Source organism: Podarcis gaigeae (genome assembly GCF_964106915.1).
Source record: "Podarcis gaigeae genome assembly, chromosome: 14".
NCBI lineage: Eukaryota > Metazoa > Chordata > Lepidosauria > Squamata > Lacertidae > Podarcis > Podarcis gaigeae.
The window spans coordinates 44,530,252-44,550,445 of NC_139690.1; the positions used below are offsets into that span (position 1 = coordinate 44,530,252).

The 20,194-nt window shown below is 48.2% G+C and overlaps 2 protein-coding genes across 2 annotated transcripts in view; both read right to left on the minus strand.

The window, feature by feature from the left end:
* Window positions 1-12,888, minus strand: part of BUD31 (BUD31 homolog) — a 74,592-nt gene extending 61,704 nt beyond the window's left edge. Inside the window, exon 1 of the mRNA XM_083711907.1 lies at window positions 12,885-12,888. The gene's annotated coding sequence lies outside the window, so the exon portion shown is untranslated. The remainder of the gene's footprint in view (window positions 1-12,884) is intronic.
* MYH16 (myosin heavy chain 16) overlaps window positions 4,172-20,194 on the minus strand; it is a 64,275-nt gene continuing 48,252 nt past the window's right edge. The window contains exons 34-44 of the mRNA XM_083711244.1: window positions 18,425-18,557; window positions 17,892-18,108; window positions 16,386-16,522; window positions 14,371-14,474; window positions 12,933-13,125; window positions 11,720-11,923; window positions 10,447-10,572; window positions 9,739-9,909; window positions 8,018-8,218; window positions 6,261-6,493; window positions 4,172-4,562 (exon numbers count right to left, since the gene is read on the minus strand). Of these exons, the coding sequence (XP_083567370.1) occupies window positions 6,287-6,493; window positions 8,018-8,218; window positions 9,739-9,909; window positions 10,447-10,572; window positions 11,720-11,923; window positions 12,933-13,125; window positions 14,371-14,474; window positions 16,386-16,522; window positions 17,892-18,108; window positions 18,425-18,557 (1,693 nt within the window). The 3' untranslated portion in view covers window positions 4,172-4,562; window positions 6,261-6,286. The remainder of the gene's footprint in view (window positions 4,563-6,260; window positions 6,494-8,017; window positions 8,219-9,738; window positions 9,910-10,446; window positions 10,573-11,719; window positions 11,924-12,932; window positions 13,126-14,370; window positions 14,475-16,385; window positions 16,523-17,891; window positions 18,109-18,424; window positions 18,558-20,194) is intronic.

Consider the following 20,194-nt stretch of genomic DNA (forward strand, 5'->3'; position numbering starts at 1 on the left):
GAAGCCATGGCTGCATTCACTTACTGCGCCTGCGCCGAGGCGCTGCCGTGGGAGAGAGGCAACCAAGCAAGTCAAGCAAGCCGGCTCCCTTGGAAGAGGCGGGTCTTTCACTGCGCCTGCGCAGTTAGGAGTAGGTGGTTCGGAAAGCGCTTCCTTGTAGTGCGCTTGCGCAGGCAGGTGCTATATTGCACCCGCTCCGCACGTGAAGACTGTGGAACTCCCTGCCTCTTGATATCAGACGCCTTCACTGTATTTTTTTTTGGCGCCTGCTGAAAACATTCTTGTTTAGATAAGCCTATCTAGAAGTTCGGAAAGTTGGTAGGTGTTTTAATTTGTTTTTACTCTGTTTTATTGTTTTACTATGTTTTATTTATACTGTAAACCTCACAGAGTGGCTGGGGAAGCCCAAATGGGCGGGGTAGAAATATTATTATTATTATTATTATTATTATTAATTTACACTTTGTATGTTTTGAAATCTGGTTGTAAACTTTTTAGTAATAATTCTATACTTCTTTTTCTGTAAAACACGGAGTCCCCCCCCCAAACAAATTGTGACATAAATAAAAGAAAAAGGCAGAGGGGAGAGTTTTTGCTAAAGTGCATAAAAGAGATGGGGGGGGTTGACAAGGAGGCTGGTTAGCTCAGTCCCAGTTGGGTGCAAAATGGGTGGTGTGGCTGCCTGGAGGAGAGGAATGTATCTCATCTCGTTTCTCATACATGTCATGTACAATCTAGTTGAGATTCCTGCATTGCAGGGGTTGGACTAGATGACCCTTGGGTCAACTCATGATAATCTCATGCCCACTTTTCTGGGGGCCTCATTGAACACGGCAGGACATAGGATGAACCTTTGCATTCAGTTCCGTGGGACTTTGGAGTAAATCTGCAAAGGGGCTGCATTACATGGCGGATATCTTGTTGATCAATCCAATCTCTTGATCAGTTCACGGATATCTCAACAGTGTCCTTGACCAGATGGCCACCTTACCCCCTGCTTAAGCACAGGAGGAGTCAAGGCAGACTGTTTAACTGTTGAATTGCTCTGTCAGTTCAGAAGTTTCTCCTGCTTCCCTGCCATCCATTGGCTCTAGTCATGTTTCTCCTAGAACTCTGGACATTTCTCAGGGAAACCAAAATGCTTGTTTACAAAGCTATTGTACTACCAACCTTATGGTATGCTTGTGAAACATGGACCACCTATAAATGCTATCTCCAGCTCTTCGAAAAATTCCATCAACAGTGTCTCCCAAAAATTTTACACATCACTTGGGAAGACAAGCAAACTAATATCAATGTACTGGAAGAAGCAAAGATCACCAGTGTTGAAGCAATGATTCTTCAACATCAACTTCGTTGGACTGGTCATGTTGTGCGGATGCCTGATTATGGTCTTCCAAAGCAACTACTCTATTCCAAACAAAAATGGAAAGTGTAATGTTGGTGGTCAACAAAAGAGGTTTAAAGACAAGGCAAAATTTTAAAAATGTAGTATTGTTGTTGTTTAGTCATTTAGTCGTGTCCGACTCTTTGTGACCCCATGGACCAGAGCACGTCAGGCGCTTCTGTCTTCCACTGCCTCCCGCAGTTTGGTCAAACTCATGCTGGTAGCTTTGAGAACACTATCCAACCATGTCGCCCCCTTCTCCTTGTGCCCTCCATCTTTCCCAACATCATCCCAACATCAAAATGTAGTATAGGTAAAGGGACCCCTGACCATTAGGTCCGGTCGTGACCGACTTTGGGGTACTTTGACTTGCTTTCGAACTGCTAAACACCAGCAATTGGGAACACACTTGTCTGTGAGCACTTCAATTGGAGAACAGCCTTTACCAAAGGTGTCACAGGCTTTGAAGATACTCGAACTCAAGACGCAAGGGAGAAACTGTTGGGAATTCCATTCTATCCTTTGCTGCCAACATGGGATTGTTGCGTGTCACATTTCTGTTTACATTCCAGCACAGATTGCGTTCCGCTCTATATTGCTTTTGTTTTTAGTCTCACTCCGAGAAGCGGCGAGGAGAGACGACATGTTTCTTTGTCCTGATTTATGTATAATAAATGCATAGTTTAGTATGTGTCTACAGCCTCAAGCCTCTTCTGTTTTGCAGTTTACAGTGCTGAGTAAAGTGTGCTCAAGTCTGCAAGCTTGAGTTGCTGATGCACATCGGAGCAGAGGTCTATGAATCCCCGCAGCGGCAAGGCTGAGGGGAGACGCTCCAGCTGAGCTGGGGCTGAGCCAACTGGCCTTTCAACCCCCCCCCCCCCCAATTCCAACAGAAACATGCTAAGAGGAAGGCACGCTTGGCAAATCCACACCATGATCAACTCCCGCCTGGAAATCAATGTCCCCACTATGGACTGTTATGTACTGAAGTTCTCACCCTGGGCCAGCAGGGGGATACTGTAGATAGTTTTCACTCAGGTCCACGTCAGTTATTTTAGGCGGGAAACCCTGGGTTGTTGTTGCTACAATGTTGACAGCCAGCTGCCTATAAAAGCAGGCCGGCTGAGCTGTTTGTGGTTCAGTCTGTCCAGCTTACAAATAAAGAGCTGCTCTGGAGGAATCGCTGTGTCGTCTGCTATGTTCGCCCACAACTTAACATGGACAGACATGTGGATCCAGAATTAGCCTCTACTGTCACATTGTTAAAATCAGACAGCCTTTCTCAGCTATGAGTGATTGCTAAAGAAGAAGAGTTTTCAGATCTTATACACACTTGCTTGGGAGCAAGCCCAACTGAATTTCAGAGCATACGCCTGCATATAGAATTATGCTGTCTTACATACATTTCATTGGGTGCAAGAACTACTGAATTTAATAAAAGCCTTTGTTTTTAGTGCCCATCCCTGCTCCTAAGCAAGTGCACATAAGGATGGCCATCTTTAATTCTCCAGATAAATCTGCAAAATTGGGCATCGATAGTACACTAGGTGAGAGCATGAATGACTGCCCTGTTTCTGCATTGATTTGCGGCAGAAGGGTTGTTTTTTAAAGGTTTTTACAGATTAAAAGCTTTGCAACTAGGGCAGCTAAAAAATGCATGAACGGAACACAGTGCCATGTGAATACAGTATTATTTTCCAAGAGGTCTTTTTTTGTGGGGAAAGTGAAACACTTCGGAGCGGTATCTCCTCTACTCACCCCAAGCAGGAATATATAATGCAGTAAATCTTACCTGGCCAGAAATATTTTATGGCAACCTCTCAACTTTCCCACATAGCTTTGTTTCTCTAAGAACAGGGGAGAGGTTGCTGGAATGAAGCGTGGAAAAGATAAATGGTGACATGGATTGGTTGGATGCAGAGAAATGGTGGGGGGAACCAGCTGGGGAACCCCCAGAGGAAGAAAAATCAGAGCCCTGGGAATGGCAGTGGGACAATGCATGGTCAGAGGGAGGAGGAGGTGTAGGAAGCTGAAGAGGTAACAGGGCCTAGTGAGCGGGGAGAGTCTGTCATTCTATATATAGCATCAGGGGGGAAGAACCCCTAAAACAACTTACACTTGGCAAATCACCCTAATTTGGATAGCATTTCCCCTCCCAGAAAATGTTCTCATTCTCGGAAAACCCGCATAGCTGTATTTATCTCACACTGACTTCTTTCTGAATAGACGTGAAGCAGGTACAGTGGTACCTTGGTTTTCAAACGCCGCAGAAGCCGAACGTTTTGGTTTTCGAACGCCGAAAACCCGGAAGTAAATGCTTCCGTTTTCAAACGTTCCCCAGAAGTCGAATGGCTTCCGTGTGTGTACATGTTATTTTTTCCTGTTTTCTGCAGACCACCCTTTGCGCCTTGGTTTTCGAACGTTCCAGCAGTCAAACTGTCTTCTGGAACAGACTACACTCGAAAAACCAAGGTACCCCTGCATGGGGAACCTCTGGCCTTCCAGATCTTTCTGAGCTAGAACTCCCTTCATCCATGACTTGCTGGGCTGATGGGAATTGTAGTTCCACAGTGTCTGGAGGGCCAGAGGTTCCCCTTATATTTGGTATTTTTAAGTATTTTATTTAAGTATTTGATGCACCCTTTATTTTGTATCTGCACCGGGCGTTTATTTAAAGGGCGGGATACAAATCAAGAAAAGCAAACAGTTCCTCTCTTCAAAATCGTTGCTAAACCAACATATCCATGCGCAGTCGTGGAAAGAAAGAATAAGAGCTCACCAAGGTTGTTTTCTATGGGATTAAGCTTTATTAAGACTATGCATTCAGGACTATTTTGCAGGAGACAGCTGAGGCCTCGCCTTCGTAACATTTTCCGTCCTTGACATGAAAATGCAAGCAGGGTGCCTGGAGAACAGACTCGCTCCAACTCAGAAAACATATCAGTATAACCTTCTTGGTAAAGAAAATATGCTCTGGGAGAAAAGATGGGGTTTCAAGCTCCTGTATATGGCGGATGCTTTGATACCCCCCATTTCTCCCCATTCTTTTCACTTCCAACTTCCCCTCTGTCTTTTTCCCTGCGGGTGTCTTTTCCTTTGCCTTAAGCTGCTCCAGTCCTCACTAGGGAAGCCATCTTGGAAGAGGCAGCTGCATGGAGACGCTTTGTCGATCCACCTGCAAGGTTAAGCACAGTTGGGACAACGTCAGTTGCAAAAGGATAGGAGGGAGAGCAGAAGGGCAAACACGGAAGAGGCAAACAAACAAGAGCCGGTGGAATAAGGGGTTTAACCAGATGACCCCTGTGGTCCCTTCCAACTCCACAATTCTTTGTTGATCTATGAATACAGGAAAAGATCCTGATTCATGGACAGTCACAGACCCTGCAAGTGTCCCTATTTTCCAGGGACATCCATGATTTAGAGAAACCAGCCCAGTTTCTGATTTGATCCCGGAAAATCCTGCTTTTGCTTAGGATGCCCCTATGTTCATTGGAGAAACGTTGGAGGGTATGGAGTTATCTGACCCCCGAGCCATCTGAAGGCAATCCTGCATAGGGAAGTTTTTTTAAATGTTTAATGTTTTATTGTGTTTTTATATATGTTCGAAGCTGCCCGGAGTGGCTGTGGCAACTCAGTAAGATGTGTGGGGTATAAATAGTAGAATCATCACTATGGAATGGGATGTCCCTATTTTCACCGGAGAAATGTTGGAGGGTAATGCAGTCAAAGCAGAGCAGTGCCCTTTCAAAATGTGTTGGGGAGGCGTTTATTGTGTTGTTTTCTGTTTTCATCATGTGTTTTGTGCTTTTATATTGTGATTTGATGTTGCAGCTGCCCTGAGACCTGCGGGTATAGGGCGGGATACAAATTTAATAAATAATAATAATCCGATTGGCCATGGGGAGAACAGGATGCTGGACTAGATAAGCCTCTTCTTGTGTTCCTAATGATCCTCCTGCTCAGTTGATCTGTACAGATCATATGAGAAGGAGTTGAACTGAGCATGAAAGCCCATGTAAGCCCTGGGGTGAGAGAAGATGGGGGGTGTCACACCTATTTCTGTCACACCCACCACTTCCACAGGGACCTTGAGCCCTGTCCCCAAAAAGTTGCCAGCCCAAGTGGCTTGGATCCTAGAACAATTGGCAAGTAGGATCCTAGAATGCAACAACTGATTGGCTTGCAGGAAAAGACCAATCAGGCTCCAGGAGGAAGTTAATCAGCCTATTAGGCTGGTAGGATCCTAGAATGCAACAACTGATTGGCCTTCAGGAAAAGACCAACCAGGCTCCAGGAGGGAAGCAGAATCAGCCAATCAGATGGGACTCGTTGTGTAAATACAGTGGTGCCCCGCAAGACGAATGCCTCACAAGACTGAAAACCTGCTAGACGAAAGGGTTTTCCGTTTTGGAGGTGCTTCGCAAAACGAATTTCCTAAGGGCTTGCTTCGCAAGATGAAAATGGCTTGCGAGTTCCTGCGGGGTTTTTCCCCTCCCCCCTTTTTCTAAGCCGCTAAGCCGCTTATCAGCTGATCCGCTAAGCCGCTTAACAGCTGATCCGCTAAGCCGCTTATCAGCTGATCCGCTAAGCCCCTAAGCCACTAATAGCGCTAATCTGCTAAGCCGCTAATGGGCTTGCTTCGCAAGACGAAAAAACCGCAAGACGAAGAGACTCGCGGAACGGATTCTTTTCGTCTTGCGAGGCACCACTGTAATGTATATAAAAGCCTGAGGTTTGGGGGGCAATTCAATCACTGTTTTACAAGCTGCAGAAAAGAGCATGAAATCACTACAGACTCCGAGTATATTTCACCAAGGTTAAAGGGAGCCCCTCCAAGATCACTTAAAAACCAGGGCAGAAATAGCACACCTACCAGCTGCAGGTTCAAAGAGACGGGAGCTATTCCTCAGCCGTTGACTTGGAGGAGCTGGAAGACTTGGCCACCTGGATTATTTCTACGGAGGTGAATGCTTTCCCTGCTGAGACTCTGTGCCTCGTGCGTAGTTTGTTCAGGGCCGACTCGGCCATCCCAGCCCTCTCTTCAGCATCGTCCAACTCATGCACAGTCTTCCGGTACCTCGCCAGACTCTGGTTAGCCTGTTCTTCCTATAGGGAGTTGAAGTGGGGGGAAAGAGTTTGGTTGTTTTGTACTGGGCGGCCAGTTGCTGGGAGCGGACGCATGCCTGCGTTTAACTGTTTCCCCAAACCTCTCATAGCAGGAACACATCTGCGCCATATATTTTTGCACATTTCTACCACTTTCACATTCATAGCTGTTGGGGGTGTTGCGAGTATCGACTCTGTGTTAAGTGGAAATGCTGACTCGGAAGGTGTGAGGTATGAGTCAGCCTCACAAGTGACAGGGAGATGGCTAATAGGTTTAAAGCAGTGTTTCCCAAACTTGGGTTGCCAGCTGTTTTGGGACTACAACTCCCATCATCCCTAGCTAGCAGGACCAAGGATCAGGGATGATGGGAATTGTAGTGTGAATTATGATGATGTAGACTGCAACAGGAATAAAAGCTTTACATGGAACAAGAGGTGACTCCAGAGTGCTTCACGGGTTGCTATCCATCGGTAACAATATTCCACTGGTTGTACCACTTTTAACAGTCATCCTAAGTGGCAACTCCTTGAGGTCCTGTGTACCCAAGCACCCACAAAATTTCCCATGAAGGGGCCAGGCACCCACAAATTTCAGTGCCAGGGCCATGCACGCTGCCTGGCACCCACGGTCTCTGGCACCCAAAGTTGCGGGGCCAAGCTGGAACTCCTGACAGTTGTGGCTCCCCGCCCAAAGAATCCTGGGAACTGTAGTTTGTACCCACACAGAGCTGCACTTCTCAGCACTCTACAGTTCCCAGGATTCTGTGGGGGGGAGACTTGTCTTTTAAATGTGCTTTAAAATGCTTGTTGTAGATGTGACCAAAGCCGAAATGCATTGTACACTGGGATCCCTGATGTTAAGCAGAGTGAGGTGAAAGATGGCAGCAAGTGGCAGTGACGTCACATCTGCACATCATGCACCCTTTAAGCAAGCCTGATGGCCCTCTCAAATAAAAGGGCTTCTTTTATTCCTTATGTGTTGATTTTTATCGCATTCCAATTTGAATTCCATGGAATTTAGACTGCAGTGCAATAGAGCAGAACACAAGAAACGAAAGGAGCAATTAAAAACACCGTATTTTTCGCTCTATAAGACGCACCAAACCACAAGACGCACCTAGTTTCTGGAGGAGGAAAAGAAGAAAAAAAAAATTCTGAATCTCAGAAGCCAGGACAGCAAGAGGGATCGCTGTGCAGTGAAAGCAGCAATCCCTCTTGCTGTTCTGGCTTCTGGGATAGCTGTGCAGCCTGCATTCGCTCCATAAGACACATACACATTTCCCCTTACTTTTTTAGGAGGGAAAAAGTGAGTCTTATAGAGCAAAAAATGTGAAAATGTTAATGCAACAAGATGTTCCACCTCCCACCTTCAGCCACAAATCCACAGGTTAAGAAACCACCTGCGGACCACAGTTGGGAAGTCCCTGTTCTATATGGGATTCCCCACCCCCTAGTCAATGTGCCTGTCAAGGGAGGAGGCAGGGGAAGAGAGCAATACTGCTCAAGGCCACTCCTGGTACATACAGCTTCCTCGATCTGCCTCTTGTAGGTCTTCATCTTGCTCTGCAGTTTCTCCACCAGCTCCTGCAAGCGTTGGTTGGTCTTGTGGTCCTCCTCCGTTTGGAAGACCAACTCCTTCAGGCGACGCTCGTTCTTGTGCACGATTTTCATCGTCTCCACGTGGCGCTTCTGCTCCGAGTCCAGCTCTGTTTCCAGCTCCTTGATCTGGAAAAGGGGGTATGGGAGATTGAGGCCGTGGAAATGTAGAAAGCTACCTTAAACCGAGTCAGATCCTTGGTCCCTCTTGCTCGGGACTGTCTACACCACGGGTAGGCAAACACAGGACCAGGGGCCGGATCCAGCCCAATCGCCTTCTAAATCTGGCCCGCGGACAGTTCGGGAATCAGCGTGTTTTTACAATGCTTTTATTTAAAATTCATCTCTGGGTTATTTGTGGTGCCTGGCTGGTGTTTTTACATGAGTAGAATGTGTGCTTTTATTTAAATTGCATCTCTGGGTTATTTGTGGTGCATAGGAATTCATTTATTCCCCCCCCCAAAAAAAAATATTGTCCGGCCCCTCACAAGGTCTGAGGGACAGTGGACCAGCCCCCTGCTGAAAAAGTTTGCTGACCCCTGGTCTACACTGACTGGCAGCAGCTGTCCAGGTGAACTTGGAACTGCCAGCGTGCAAAAAGGATTTCCTAGCACAGGGCTACAGCCCTTTCCAAAGGACCTAAGACAATGTCTTCTACTGAATTCACTGGGTGACCGTGAGTTCTAGCATTATATGAAAGAGAAAGAAAGAGAGAGAGAGACCTCTCTCTGTCCAATTCCTGCACATCATTCTATGCACCTCTATGATTTCCATGAGGGGCAGATGGGACTAGTCAGCCCGGGAAGGCAGCCCCTCTAGGAGAAGGAAAACTCTGATCCTAAACCCCTGCTGCCTTGCAGGATATACAGTGGGGCCCCGCAAGACGAATGCCTCGCAAGACAGAAAACCCGCTAGACGAAAGGGTTTTCTGTTTTGGAGGCACTTCGCAAAACAAATTTCCCTATGGGCTTGCTTCGCAAGACAAAATGTCTTGCGAGTTCCTGCGGGTTCCCCCCCCCTTTTCCCCCTTTTCCTAAGCCGCTAAGCCGCTTATCAGCTGATCCGCTAAAATCCGCTAAACCGCTAATAGCGCTAATCCGCTAAGCTGTCAATGGGCTTGCTTCGCAAGACGAAAAAACCGCTATACGAAGAGCCTCACGGAGCGGATTAATTTCGTCTTGCGAGGCACCACTGTATTCAGGAGGAGAAGCAGCTAAGGAGTAACCCCACACAAATCCAGAGTGGAGTTGCTAAAATGGTTGTATGGCTCCTTCTGGCAACTCTTGCAGCCAAGCTGTTTCCAAACATCATGCTCTGCTTTCCTTTGGACCACATCAGCCAGGTCTTGTCATGTGAGAAGCCCAGGACCTCCATACACCTTGCCCTGGCTTGTGCGATCACTTTGGTGCTGCTAACACAGCGGTTTGACTCCACCCCTGGAGGCACACTCCATTGTCTCTTGAGATGGATGCCGATTTAAAAATAAGTAATGATTTCTCTTCTTAACTGCCTTTTCTGCGGCCCTTAGGGTTCTCTGCTCCCGGCAGGTCTGGGGTTAATCTGAGGGATTCAGACTCTGTGCATCTTTGGTCTGGCAACATGCATATTTTGGGGATGAGGTCAGAAGCAATGGGGAAGCGTCCTCCTACCTTGGTCTCCAGCTTCATGATGGTTCGCTTCCCTCCTTTCAGGGCCATTTGCTCAGCTTCCTCCATCTTGACTTGCAGGTCTTTTATGGTGACCTCATGGTTCTTCTTAATCCTCTCCAGGTGCATGGAGTGATCTTGCTCCTGGCGCAGCTCCTCTGCCATGCGGGTCGCCTGGAAGTGGTGGGGAGGGTAAGAAGTAAGTATTAGAATCACCAAGAGCAGCAAGCGTCAGAACTCGGCTCCATCTCATGCATTCAGATCAGCCCAATGGAAGGAAGGGGAATGTTGTGTGATGATACTCAGGGCTGTGGAACGCAAGTAGCTGGCCTCATCCTGTTTATTGAGTGTGCATCCTGATATCTTTGTGGGAAAGTAAAGCAGTGCTATCTACTGTATTTGATGGTCTCTGTGTACTTTCCCCATCACTTTCCTAACTGCAAATAACCTGTTTTTTAAAAAAATTTGTTGCACCAGATCACTTTAATCCAATTTAATTGTGCAAACCTTAATTTTCGGTGCACAGTGCCTTCTGCAAAATAGTGATAGCCTGGAGTTGACCGAGGTGTGATTAAAAAATAAACAAACATGAACGAAGAGCAAGAGATTCCTCATCCTTTAACCTCACAATCCCTTTCTATTTGCCACCATAAAAATAATAGGCTATACAGTAATTATATCTGAGCCTTATTCTGCAGGGATGCAACTCACATCAGCCACTGCCTTCTTTGCTTTCTCGTCCGCCGTTCGGAACTCGCTGATGAGCTCCTCGTGATCATTAGTGATGCGTTGGAGGTCAGATTCCAGTTTCCTCTTAATCACCAGCAGGCTTTGGTTCTGCAGAGGGAAAAGAAGAGTTTTGGGTAAGCAATTGCCTCAGTCGTGGCAGAAAGGCAGAGCCAGACTGCCTGTTCTGATGCCTGAATGCTGCTTTTTTATTGCATGTTTTATTGCATGTTTTGCCTGTGATGATGGTTGGTGCCACTGGGCCTGATAGGACAGAAAGCAAGGAGACCAACAAGAGGTAGCACCAAAACCAGTGACAGGCAGAGCCAGCTTAGTCTAGTTTTGTCCCTGCTCCCTGCTAAGTTCTGCAAGGGGCAATAATGCGACTAAGGAGGAGAAAGTCGACAGGAAGTGCCACAATCTGGAATGGCGGCAAGTAAGAAGGCAGATGGACAGTATCAAAGAGTGAGCCAGCAGTAAATCACACCATTCCAGGTAGGAGTTAACTCTTTATTTGCCAAAACATCTTCATAGACTTGGCGGAGAGTGTGGCCTAACGAGCAAAGGAGCTCCTTCCCGTTAGGTCTTAGACATAAATCAGTTGCTGAGACTGAAAGTCCCCATCTCCTGACAGCTGTCTAAGTCCCCTCATCTGCAGGGTTTCCCCCCAAACAATTTGAGACTGTTCCTGGGTGAGGCTAATTTCTCCTCCACCCTTTTCATGCCTCTGCTGGTTCTGGGAGACCAAGCAGGAGGGGAGCTTTTCACAGCAGGAGGGGGAGACACCCATGACTCTTCACCACCTGGGCTCACCTCTGCCCCTTGGCCTCCCTCCTCTCCTGCTTCAGCTCCTGCCTCTGATTCTGGACTTCTATCTGCCACAGGCTCTCCCATCTCACTAAGTCCTGTTACCCCTTCAGCTTCCAACACGTCCTCTTCCCAGTCTGACTACTCGGCGGCATCCCACCACCACTGCCCAGGCTCCGAGCCTTCTTCCTTTCAGGGTTCCCCAGCCAGTTCCTCCCATCATTCCTCTGCGTCCAGTCAGTCGATGACTTCTAGGGGCTGTCTAAGGGCACACAGACTAGTGAAGCAGTGCTGCCTCATTTGCCCTAATGGACCGCTCTCCATTGGCTGGTCTAAGCAGGGCATGCGTCTGTTTAGTTTCACAAACGGGATTCAACATGCTGCACATCAAACTGCCCAGCTAGTCAGCCAACCACACCCAAATGGGCAGGTGACTATCCTCTGTCCCCACCTGGACGTTGAGTTCATTGTGCCTCTCGGAGACCTCCACCAACTCCTGCTCGAGCAGTTTGCGGGAGCGCTCGCTGCCCTCCAGGCCGGTGCGAACTTCCTCCAGCTCTGTTTGGAGAAGGCTGAGGCGGCGCTCCTGGAGGTTGTACTGTTCCCGGAGTTCTTCATGCTGGCGGGCATCCTCGTCCATCTGGATCTGGAGGTCCTGCAGGCGGAAAAAGTAACCAGTAGGGTCAGGCTGGGGACCACCCCAGATCCACAAAATCGGTTGCATATGAGACATGCAGCACTGTACCTAATATCAGTCACGTTCATTGAGGTCCAGCTCCAAGGGCCTTCTAGTGGTTCCCTCACTGCGAGAAGTGAAATTACAGGCTACCAGGCAGAGGGCCTTCTCAGTACAGTGGTACCTCGGGTTAAGTACTTAATTCATTCCGGAGGTCTGTACTTAACCTGAAACTGTTCTTAACCTGAAGCACCACTTTAGCTAATGGGGCCTCCCGCTGCTGCACCGCTGGAGCACGATTTCTGTTCTCATCCTGAAGCAAAGTTCTTAACCTGAAGCACTATTTCTGGGTTAGTGGACTCTGTAACCTGAAGCGTATGTAACCTGAAGCGTATGTAACCCGAGCTACCACTACTGTAGTGGCACCCGCCCTGTGGAACGCCCTCCCAGAGTGGCTGTGGCAACCCAGTCAGATGGGCAGGTTACAAATAATAAAATCAGCAACAGCAGCATCATTTGGTATGACTCAGTTCCACTCATTTTGATGGGTCTACTCTGAGAACTTGGCTAGCTACAACCTGTACCTAGGAAGCTGCCTTAGACTGACTCAGGCAGTTGGCCTATCAAACTCCATCTCATCTACACTGGTTGTAGACCAATCTGCCCACACCCCAATCTGAACTCTGACAAACTGTACATAATCCGCCCTGAAAAGAGCCATTGCTCAGTGTAGGGTGTTGGAAAGAAAGGCGCTTCGGTTCACATTTTGACTGGGCAAGAGCCTTGGCTCAGCAGCAGAACAAGCAAGAGCACCACAGAAGGTCTTGAGATCAACCTTGCCAGCTCTGTCTGAGGAGAACAAGCAACCCGGGGGGTTTCTCCAACTTGTGTTAAGCTGCAAAGCTTTTCCTCAGAAGACCATCCCCTCCAGGCGCCGTTTTCTCTTCCGCTTGGCTTCTCCCTCCCTTCCTCATGATCTTTTTCTCACCTTGATCTGTTGCTGGAGTTTCTTCAGTGTCTTGACCAGCTCGCTGTTGTTCCTGTTGGCGTGGTCCAGCTGGATCTCCATCTCGTTCAGGTCGGTCTCCATCTTCTTTTTCAGACGGAGCGCCTCAGCCCGGCCTTTCGCCTCCAGCTCCAGGCTGGATTGAAGGGCCTCAATGGCCCGCTGGTGGTTTTTCCTGCCGAGGAGAACAAAGGCATCCATTTATCTCAATTCCGCCCCCCCCCCCCTAGTTTTTATTTATACTTTTCAAATTTATACCTTTCATTAGTTTTACAATCAATTTAACATTTCAAAATTTGACTTCCTCCCCCCTCTTTCTGCGGTTCCTTAAATTTATTTTTTAATATTTTCTGCATATCCAAATTCATTTAACTTGCTCATTTAATTATCTACTGTAAATGTATACTTTTATAAAACAGCAGGTTATTACAATAATCCTGCTAATGTTTTTATCTGTTTACAATTTATCTGTAAATATTCAATAAACCATTTCCATTCTTTTATTTAAAAAAATGTTTGTTATCTTGATTTATTATTCTTTCAGTAAGTTTGTATCCATTCTTTCTTTGCTGGGACTTCTTCTTCTAGTGTCTCAATCCCTCTCAGTCATGAAGCTCACTTGGGGATTTTACACTAGTCTTTCTGTCTGTCTGTCTGTCTGTCTCTCTCTCTCTCTCTCTCTCTCTCACTCTCTAATGTGCCAAAAAATTATCCTGCATTTCGTCATTGTACATTACTGAATAAAGAAATGCCGTCTGAAAATTATTAAAGAAGATTGAAATGATCAGTGAAAATCTCATGGATGGGATTCGGGTTTTTGATGCAGTTACCTTGCCAAGTCTCCTTCCTTTCATTTTAAATCTCTTCACCTAGCATTCTGCCCTCTGCAGCCTCCCCAGGTGCCTGCACTCCCATAAAAGGCCAGAGGAAGATGTTGTGAACTTATACCTCCCCACTTGGGCTTTTCGAATCGGGGAATGCAGGCAGCGGGGGAGGCTGCAGAAATGTTTACCAGAAAGAAAACCACACACCCACACACACCACATCAGACACTTTTCTAGACCAAAGAAAGCTCAAAATCCCACAACCACTGATATCCCAAATAAGTTAACAAGTGTTCCAAACAGAACAGCTGTAAAATGAGAAGTAATGCTCACTGGCTGGCAGTGTGGAGCAGTGGCTAGAGTGCTGGACTAGGGACAGAGAGACCAGGGTTCAAATCCCCACTCAGCACATTGGGCGACTTTGGGCTTGCCACCGTCTCTCAGCCTAACCTACATCTCAGGGTGGTTGTGAGGATCAAAACAAAGATTAAAAAGGGGAGAACCTCATCTCTCTCAAGTACTTCTTGCCGCGTTTTTGTTGTTCCCAGTTTTAACCTTCCGCTTCCTGCCTCTCGCACGCCTTCTGCGCGCCATACCTTGTGGCTTCAAACTCCTCCTCCTTCTCATGAATCCTCCTGTCAATGTCTGCCTTGACTTGCGCCAGTTCAAGCTGGATGCGGATGAGCTTGCTCTCTTCCACCTGTCGGAAGAAACACAAGGAGATGCATGGATGACAAGCTCTTTAAAGGGGAAAACAGCTATTGACTACTTTAGTAGGGGCTGTCTGAGTGGGGCAAAGAACTTTGAAATATACTTGGAGTCCAGAGTGGATTTCATGCTCTTTATTCAGCTCAAAGTGGTGAGGAGGAATGGAAGTTCCCCCAGAATGTCTGCTTTATATACATTATTTACACAATGGGCCCCACGTGATTGGCTAATTCCGGGATTCTCCTGTGGGCCAATCGGGTTGCAGATTCACTTACACCTGGAGCTGGATGCAGACTGCTGCATTCTGGATCCTATTGTTCTAGGACCAATCAGACTGCTGCATTCTGAATTCTATTCAGCTCAGTACATAACAGACTTGGAACCCCCTTCAAGCTTTGCAAAGGAACATAACTCCCGACACTTACCTTAGAAGCTCAGGTGCCAATCAAGCTTATTATTATTTTCTTTTTCATGTACCATTATTCTTTTCTCTCCGCCTCATAGCACAGGCTTCCTCAACCTCGGCCCTCCCGATGTTTTTGGCCTACAACTCCCATGATCTCTAGCTAGCAGGACCAGTGGTCAGGGATGATGGGAATTGTAGTCTCAAAACATTTGGAGGGCCGAGGTTGAGGAAGCCTGTCATAGCATATCCGAATCTTAAAGGTAAAGGTAAAGGGACCCCTGACCATTAGGTCCAGTTGTGGCCGACTCTGGGATTGTGGCGCTCATCTCGCTTTATTGGCCGAGGGAGCCAGCGTACAGCTTCCGGGTCATGTGGCCAGCATGACGAAACCGCTTCTGGCGAACCAGAGCAGCGCATGGAAATGCCGTTTACCTTCCCGCCGGAGCGGTACCTATTTATCTACTTGCACTTTGATGTGCTTTCAAAGTGCTAGGTTGGCAGGAGCAGGGACCAAGCAACGGGAGCTCACCCCGTCGCGGGGATTCGAACCGCCGACCTTCTGATTGGCAAGTCCAAGGCTCTGTGGTTTAACCCACAGCGCAACCCGCGTCTCGAATCTTAGGATCAATCAAGGCTACTAGCCCGGCTTATGGCTATTCTCTGCCACCATGGTCAGAGGCAATGATGTTTCTGAATACCAGCTGCTGGGAATTGCAGCTGTGCAGAGTATTGTCATGCTCAGATCCTGCTTCCAGGCTTCTCATAGGTACCTGGTGGGCCACCCAAGTGCAACAACAACTCTCCCTCTTGCAGTTTCCTGCAACTGGCGTTCAGAAGCACCACTTCCTCTGACTGAGCAGGAGGCCAATGGAATATGGATGACGATGCTCTTTGCAGGGCCGGAAAGGCAGAAAAAATGAGGCTGCTCGTGTTTTTCATGTTGGCGTTCATCTGTCTCGAGACACCATGGAGTGTGCCTCTGGAGGTGAAGTCAAACTGCTGCATTTGCAGCATCAAAGTGACCTCCCCAGGGCGAAAGCCTGGGCGGTGTGCATGGAGGTCCTGGGCTGCCCACATGACAAGCCACACACACACCCTTGACCTCGCTGATGTGGTACGAAGGGAAAGCAGATCAAGGCGTTTGGCACCAGCTTGGCTGGAGAAGTTGCTGGAAGAAGGCGTACAAGGCCCCATCCAACTGCCTTAGGAAGCCCACTCTGGATTTGTGCCGGTTTCACTCCTTAGCTTTTTCTTCTCCTGAAGATATCCCGTCAGGCCATGGAGGTTTAGGATCAGAGTTTTCCTATTCCTAGACGGGCTGCCTTCCCAGGTTGACAAGCTACCATCTGCCCCTCAGTTCCCTCTACAGCACATGCAGAAACTGCCTTCTTGACCATTGGACCCTGTATTGGTCTTGTCTGCTCAATACTCCAGAGCCTGTCTTCACATGCAGGGGAAGTCCTACTAATGCTTAATAAATAAACAAGGAACCATTACCTCCAGGGTCGATTCCGCTTCTTCCAGGGCCACCTGCAGCTCATCCTTCTCAAGCTCCAGTTTCTTCTTCATCTTCTGCAGCTCATGGACACTCCTTCCTCCCTCGCCCAGCTGGTCAATCAGATCTTTAATCTCCTCTGAGGGGGGGGGGAGCACACACACAAATCTTTTCAATGCTTCTGTTGCATTTCAGGCCTGCAAACTGGAGGGATGTACAAATCTCTCCATTTCTGTTCTACCACATTTCTCATTCTTCCGCACCAATTTGTGATTTAAAAACAACTCATGGGAACTCATCGACGTTTGAGTGTGACTTTCTTCTAATAAGCAATTTTTGCATGTAGCTTTGCCTAACAGGCATACATTTGTATGTGGTTTCCTCCAATGAAATACATTTTGTATGTTTATTTTCACTTATGTGGCGCTGTGGGTTAAACCACAGAGCTAGGACTTGCCGATCAGAAGGTCGGCGGTTCAAATCTCCACTACGGGGTGAGCTTCCATTGCTCGGTCCCTGCTCCTGACAACCTAGCAGTTCGAAAGCATGTCAAAGTGCAAGCAGATAAATAGGCACCGCTCCAGCAGGAAGGTAAACAGTGTTTCCATGCGCTGCTCTGGTTCGCCAGAAGCGGCTTAGTCATGCTGGCCACATGACCCAGAAGCTGTACGCCAGCTCCCTCGGCTAATAATGCGAGATGAGCGCCGCAACCCCAGAGTCGGCCACAACTGGACCTCATGGTCAGGGGTCCCTTTACTTTTACACACTTTATTCTAGGATAGAGGTCAGCAACCTGCAGCCCAAGAGCCACAAGCAGCCCATGGGGGTCGTTTAAATGCCCCCCGAGCCACCCCCGAAACAAGCACCTGCTCGGCGAGTCCCTGCACGCTGCGCTAAACCGGCACAGTGCAGAGCGGAGACTTGCTTCTGCAGCGCTTCTGTGGGCGCAGACACGACCTGGCCCATGGAGCGATCTCCCGGGAGTGAACCGGCCCAGGCGAGGTACACCTTGCCCGAGGTACACCTTGCCGACCCCTGCTCTAGGATATGCATTTTTGGAGATGAAGAAGAAGAGCTTGGATTTGATATCCCGCTTTATCACTACCCGAAGGAGTCTCAAAGCGGATAACATTCTCCTTTCCCTTCCTCCCCCACAACAAACACTCTGTGAGCTGAGTGGGGCTGAGAGACTTCAGAGAAGTGTGACTAGCCCAAGGTCATCCAGCAGCTACATGTGGAGGAGCGGAGACGTGAACCCGGTTCACCAGATTACAAGTCAACTGCTCTTAACCACTACACCACACTGGCTCTCATGTGTTACTTTGTTTAATAACTGCAAGGCAAAATTCATGGAAGCGCAAATTTCGAAGGAGGGCTGTATTTCTGCCCATGTCCTGTATTTCAGAAAGTGAGAATTAGATCAGTTTGCCTTCCGATTGGAACTGAACCAAATCTTGTCTCCACCCTATTTCCTAACACAGAGAATCCACAGCCCCGGAAACACTTGCCCTGGAGAGTCTTGTTATCCTTCTTCACAGATTCCAAGTGCTCCAAGGATTCCTCGTAGGCCGTCTTGAGCTTGAAGTTCTCTGTCATGTACATGCGGCACTCCTTCTGGGAGTTGTCCACCTCCAGCTGCAGCTCCTCACACTTCTGGTGCCACTCCGCTAGCATCTTGTCAAAGGCTCTCTGCTTCTTGTCCAGGGCTGCGCAGGCTGCATTGGCCTGGGGAGAGAAAGTCAAGCGGGGCATTTAATAATACAGTGGTACCTCTGGTTGCGAACGGCAACATGAGCAGAACACAACCCACATCTGTGAGTGCGTGGGTCACGATTTGCCGCTTCCACACATGCACGTGACGTCATTTTGCGCGTCTGCACATGTGGCGAAACCCGGAAGTAACCCTTTCCGGTACTTCAGGGTCGCCATGGGATGCAACCTGAAAACGGGATGCAATCTTCCAACAAAAGATTACAAATACATGAAAATATCAGTCATTAAAAACTTCCCTAAAAAGTTTTGGGAACTGTGAATCGTGTACCTTCTCGAGATCCAGAGTGAGGTCTTCCACTTCCATCTGCAGCCTCTGCTTGTTCTTCTCCATGCTGGCCACCCGGGCTTGAGCCGTTTCAGCCGTCTCCTCTGCCTCCTGGAGCCGGGCAGTCAACTTTCTCCTGGAAGAAGACACCGCAACAAAGAGAATGCAAGTCAGTGTTGCATCGGTTGTAGGTTTAATACCGTAGGTGGCGGCAGCATCCTTCCAGAGCAACATTGCTGCATCCCTTCCTGGCTCTCAGACAGGCCCATAACTGGAGATGTGCTTCCATGCACTTCCCCTGACACCTCTATGGGGGATGAGGATGGAGATATCTGGATCTGACTGTAAAGAAGGCACCAGGTGAACTAATCTGGGGAGGCCATTGCACAGCAGAGAAGGCTGCAACGCAATTGCATTGGGCGCACTCGCTCCAAGCCGATTTTCAGACCGAATTCAATGTGCCTGTCTTAAAGCCCTCCATGCGGGGATGGGAGACCCTCTGGCACCTCGGATGTTGCTGGACTACAACTCCCATCAGCCCTAACCAGGCTGGCAGGGGCAGACGACTGTTGGGAGTTTCAGCAACATGTGGACAGCACATCGGCTATTCCCCATGATAGATACTGGGCACTATAAAGAGCAGGGGAGGTGTCGTGTTTATTATGGACCTTTGTCCCAGCGCAGGCGACAACAGAATGAAAAGTTGTCAAACAAATAAAACTATGAGCAACCGGAAAACAAAGAGCAATTAAAAGCACTTCCATTTATAAAAACAAAAACAGAAACATTTCAATGCAATACCACATATAAATAGAGTTTTAAAATTAGTTGCAGTGCAGATTCAGACTGGGGGAAATCTCTGCTTAAAAGACTTGTTGAAAGAGGAAAGGAATGGAAAGACGACAGCGACAGCGTCTAGTGGCCGAGCTTCATGCTCCGGCACTGGGGAGCGGAGAACAGGCAGGGGCGGGGACTGGCACGTGTCCCGGGGGCATTGCACGCCGCCTGTGGGGCATGGTGCCCAGCGCAGGCAGGGGAGCAGCCATGATGGCAGCCTAGAGGAATCGCACTGCCGGAGGCTGTCCACTCCCCCCGCACTCCTCTTCCTCTGCCACTGACAGTGTCTGTCTCATATTCCAGGGAAGGTGCCAACACACCAAAGGCCCAGTTCCTACATTCTTTCTGTGTCTGGCCCTTGGGACACCTCCAGGCCAGCTCTGCTTTGCACCCTGCTTGAGTACTTTCCTGTGGTTGGAAAGTGCCGTTGATAATCCCCTTTCCTTGCCTGGACAGAGGATAGAAAGAGGTGATGGTGTGTGTGTGCCTACTGTAAAGGTAAAGGTAAAGGTAAAGGTAAAGGGACCCTTGATCATTAGGTCGACTATGGGGTTGAGGAGATTTCACCCCTCCCATATCCAAGAATCTGCTGATGTTCTCTGCTGATTCTCCAGAGAGGAGGGGGTGGTTTCTGCTCTCTATTTATTCCGCTCCAGCCTCACATCAAAGTCTCAGAGAGAGAGAGAGGGACTGGATGTTAGAGAGAGATTGTGTATATAGATAAGGTTGCTGCTAAGAGCAGCTGCAGACACTCAGTGCAGTTCAGCATTTTCATTTAGACCTCATTTAGCTCTGTATATAGTTGTGTATTATAGTTGTAGATAGAATAAAAGTAGTTATTCTACAGAGCTACTCTCCGAGTCGTTTATGCTCTGCTATACTCTGCTGTGCGACGACTGTCTTCTTGTGGAAGTTAATCCGGTGCTCACAACTCTA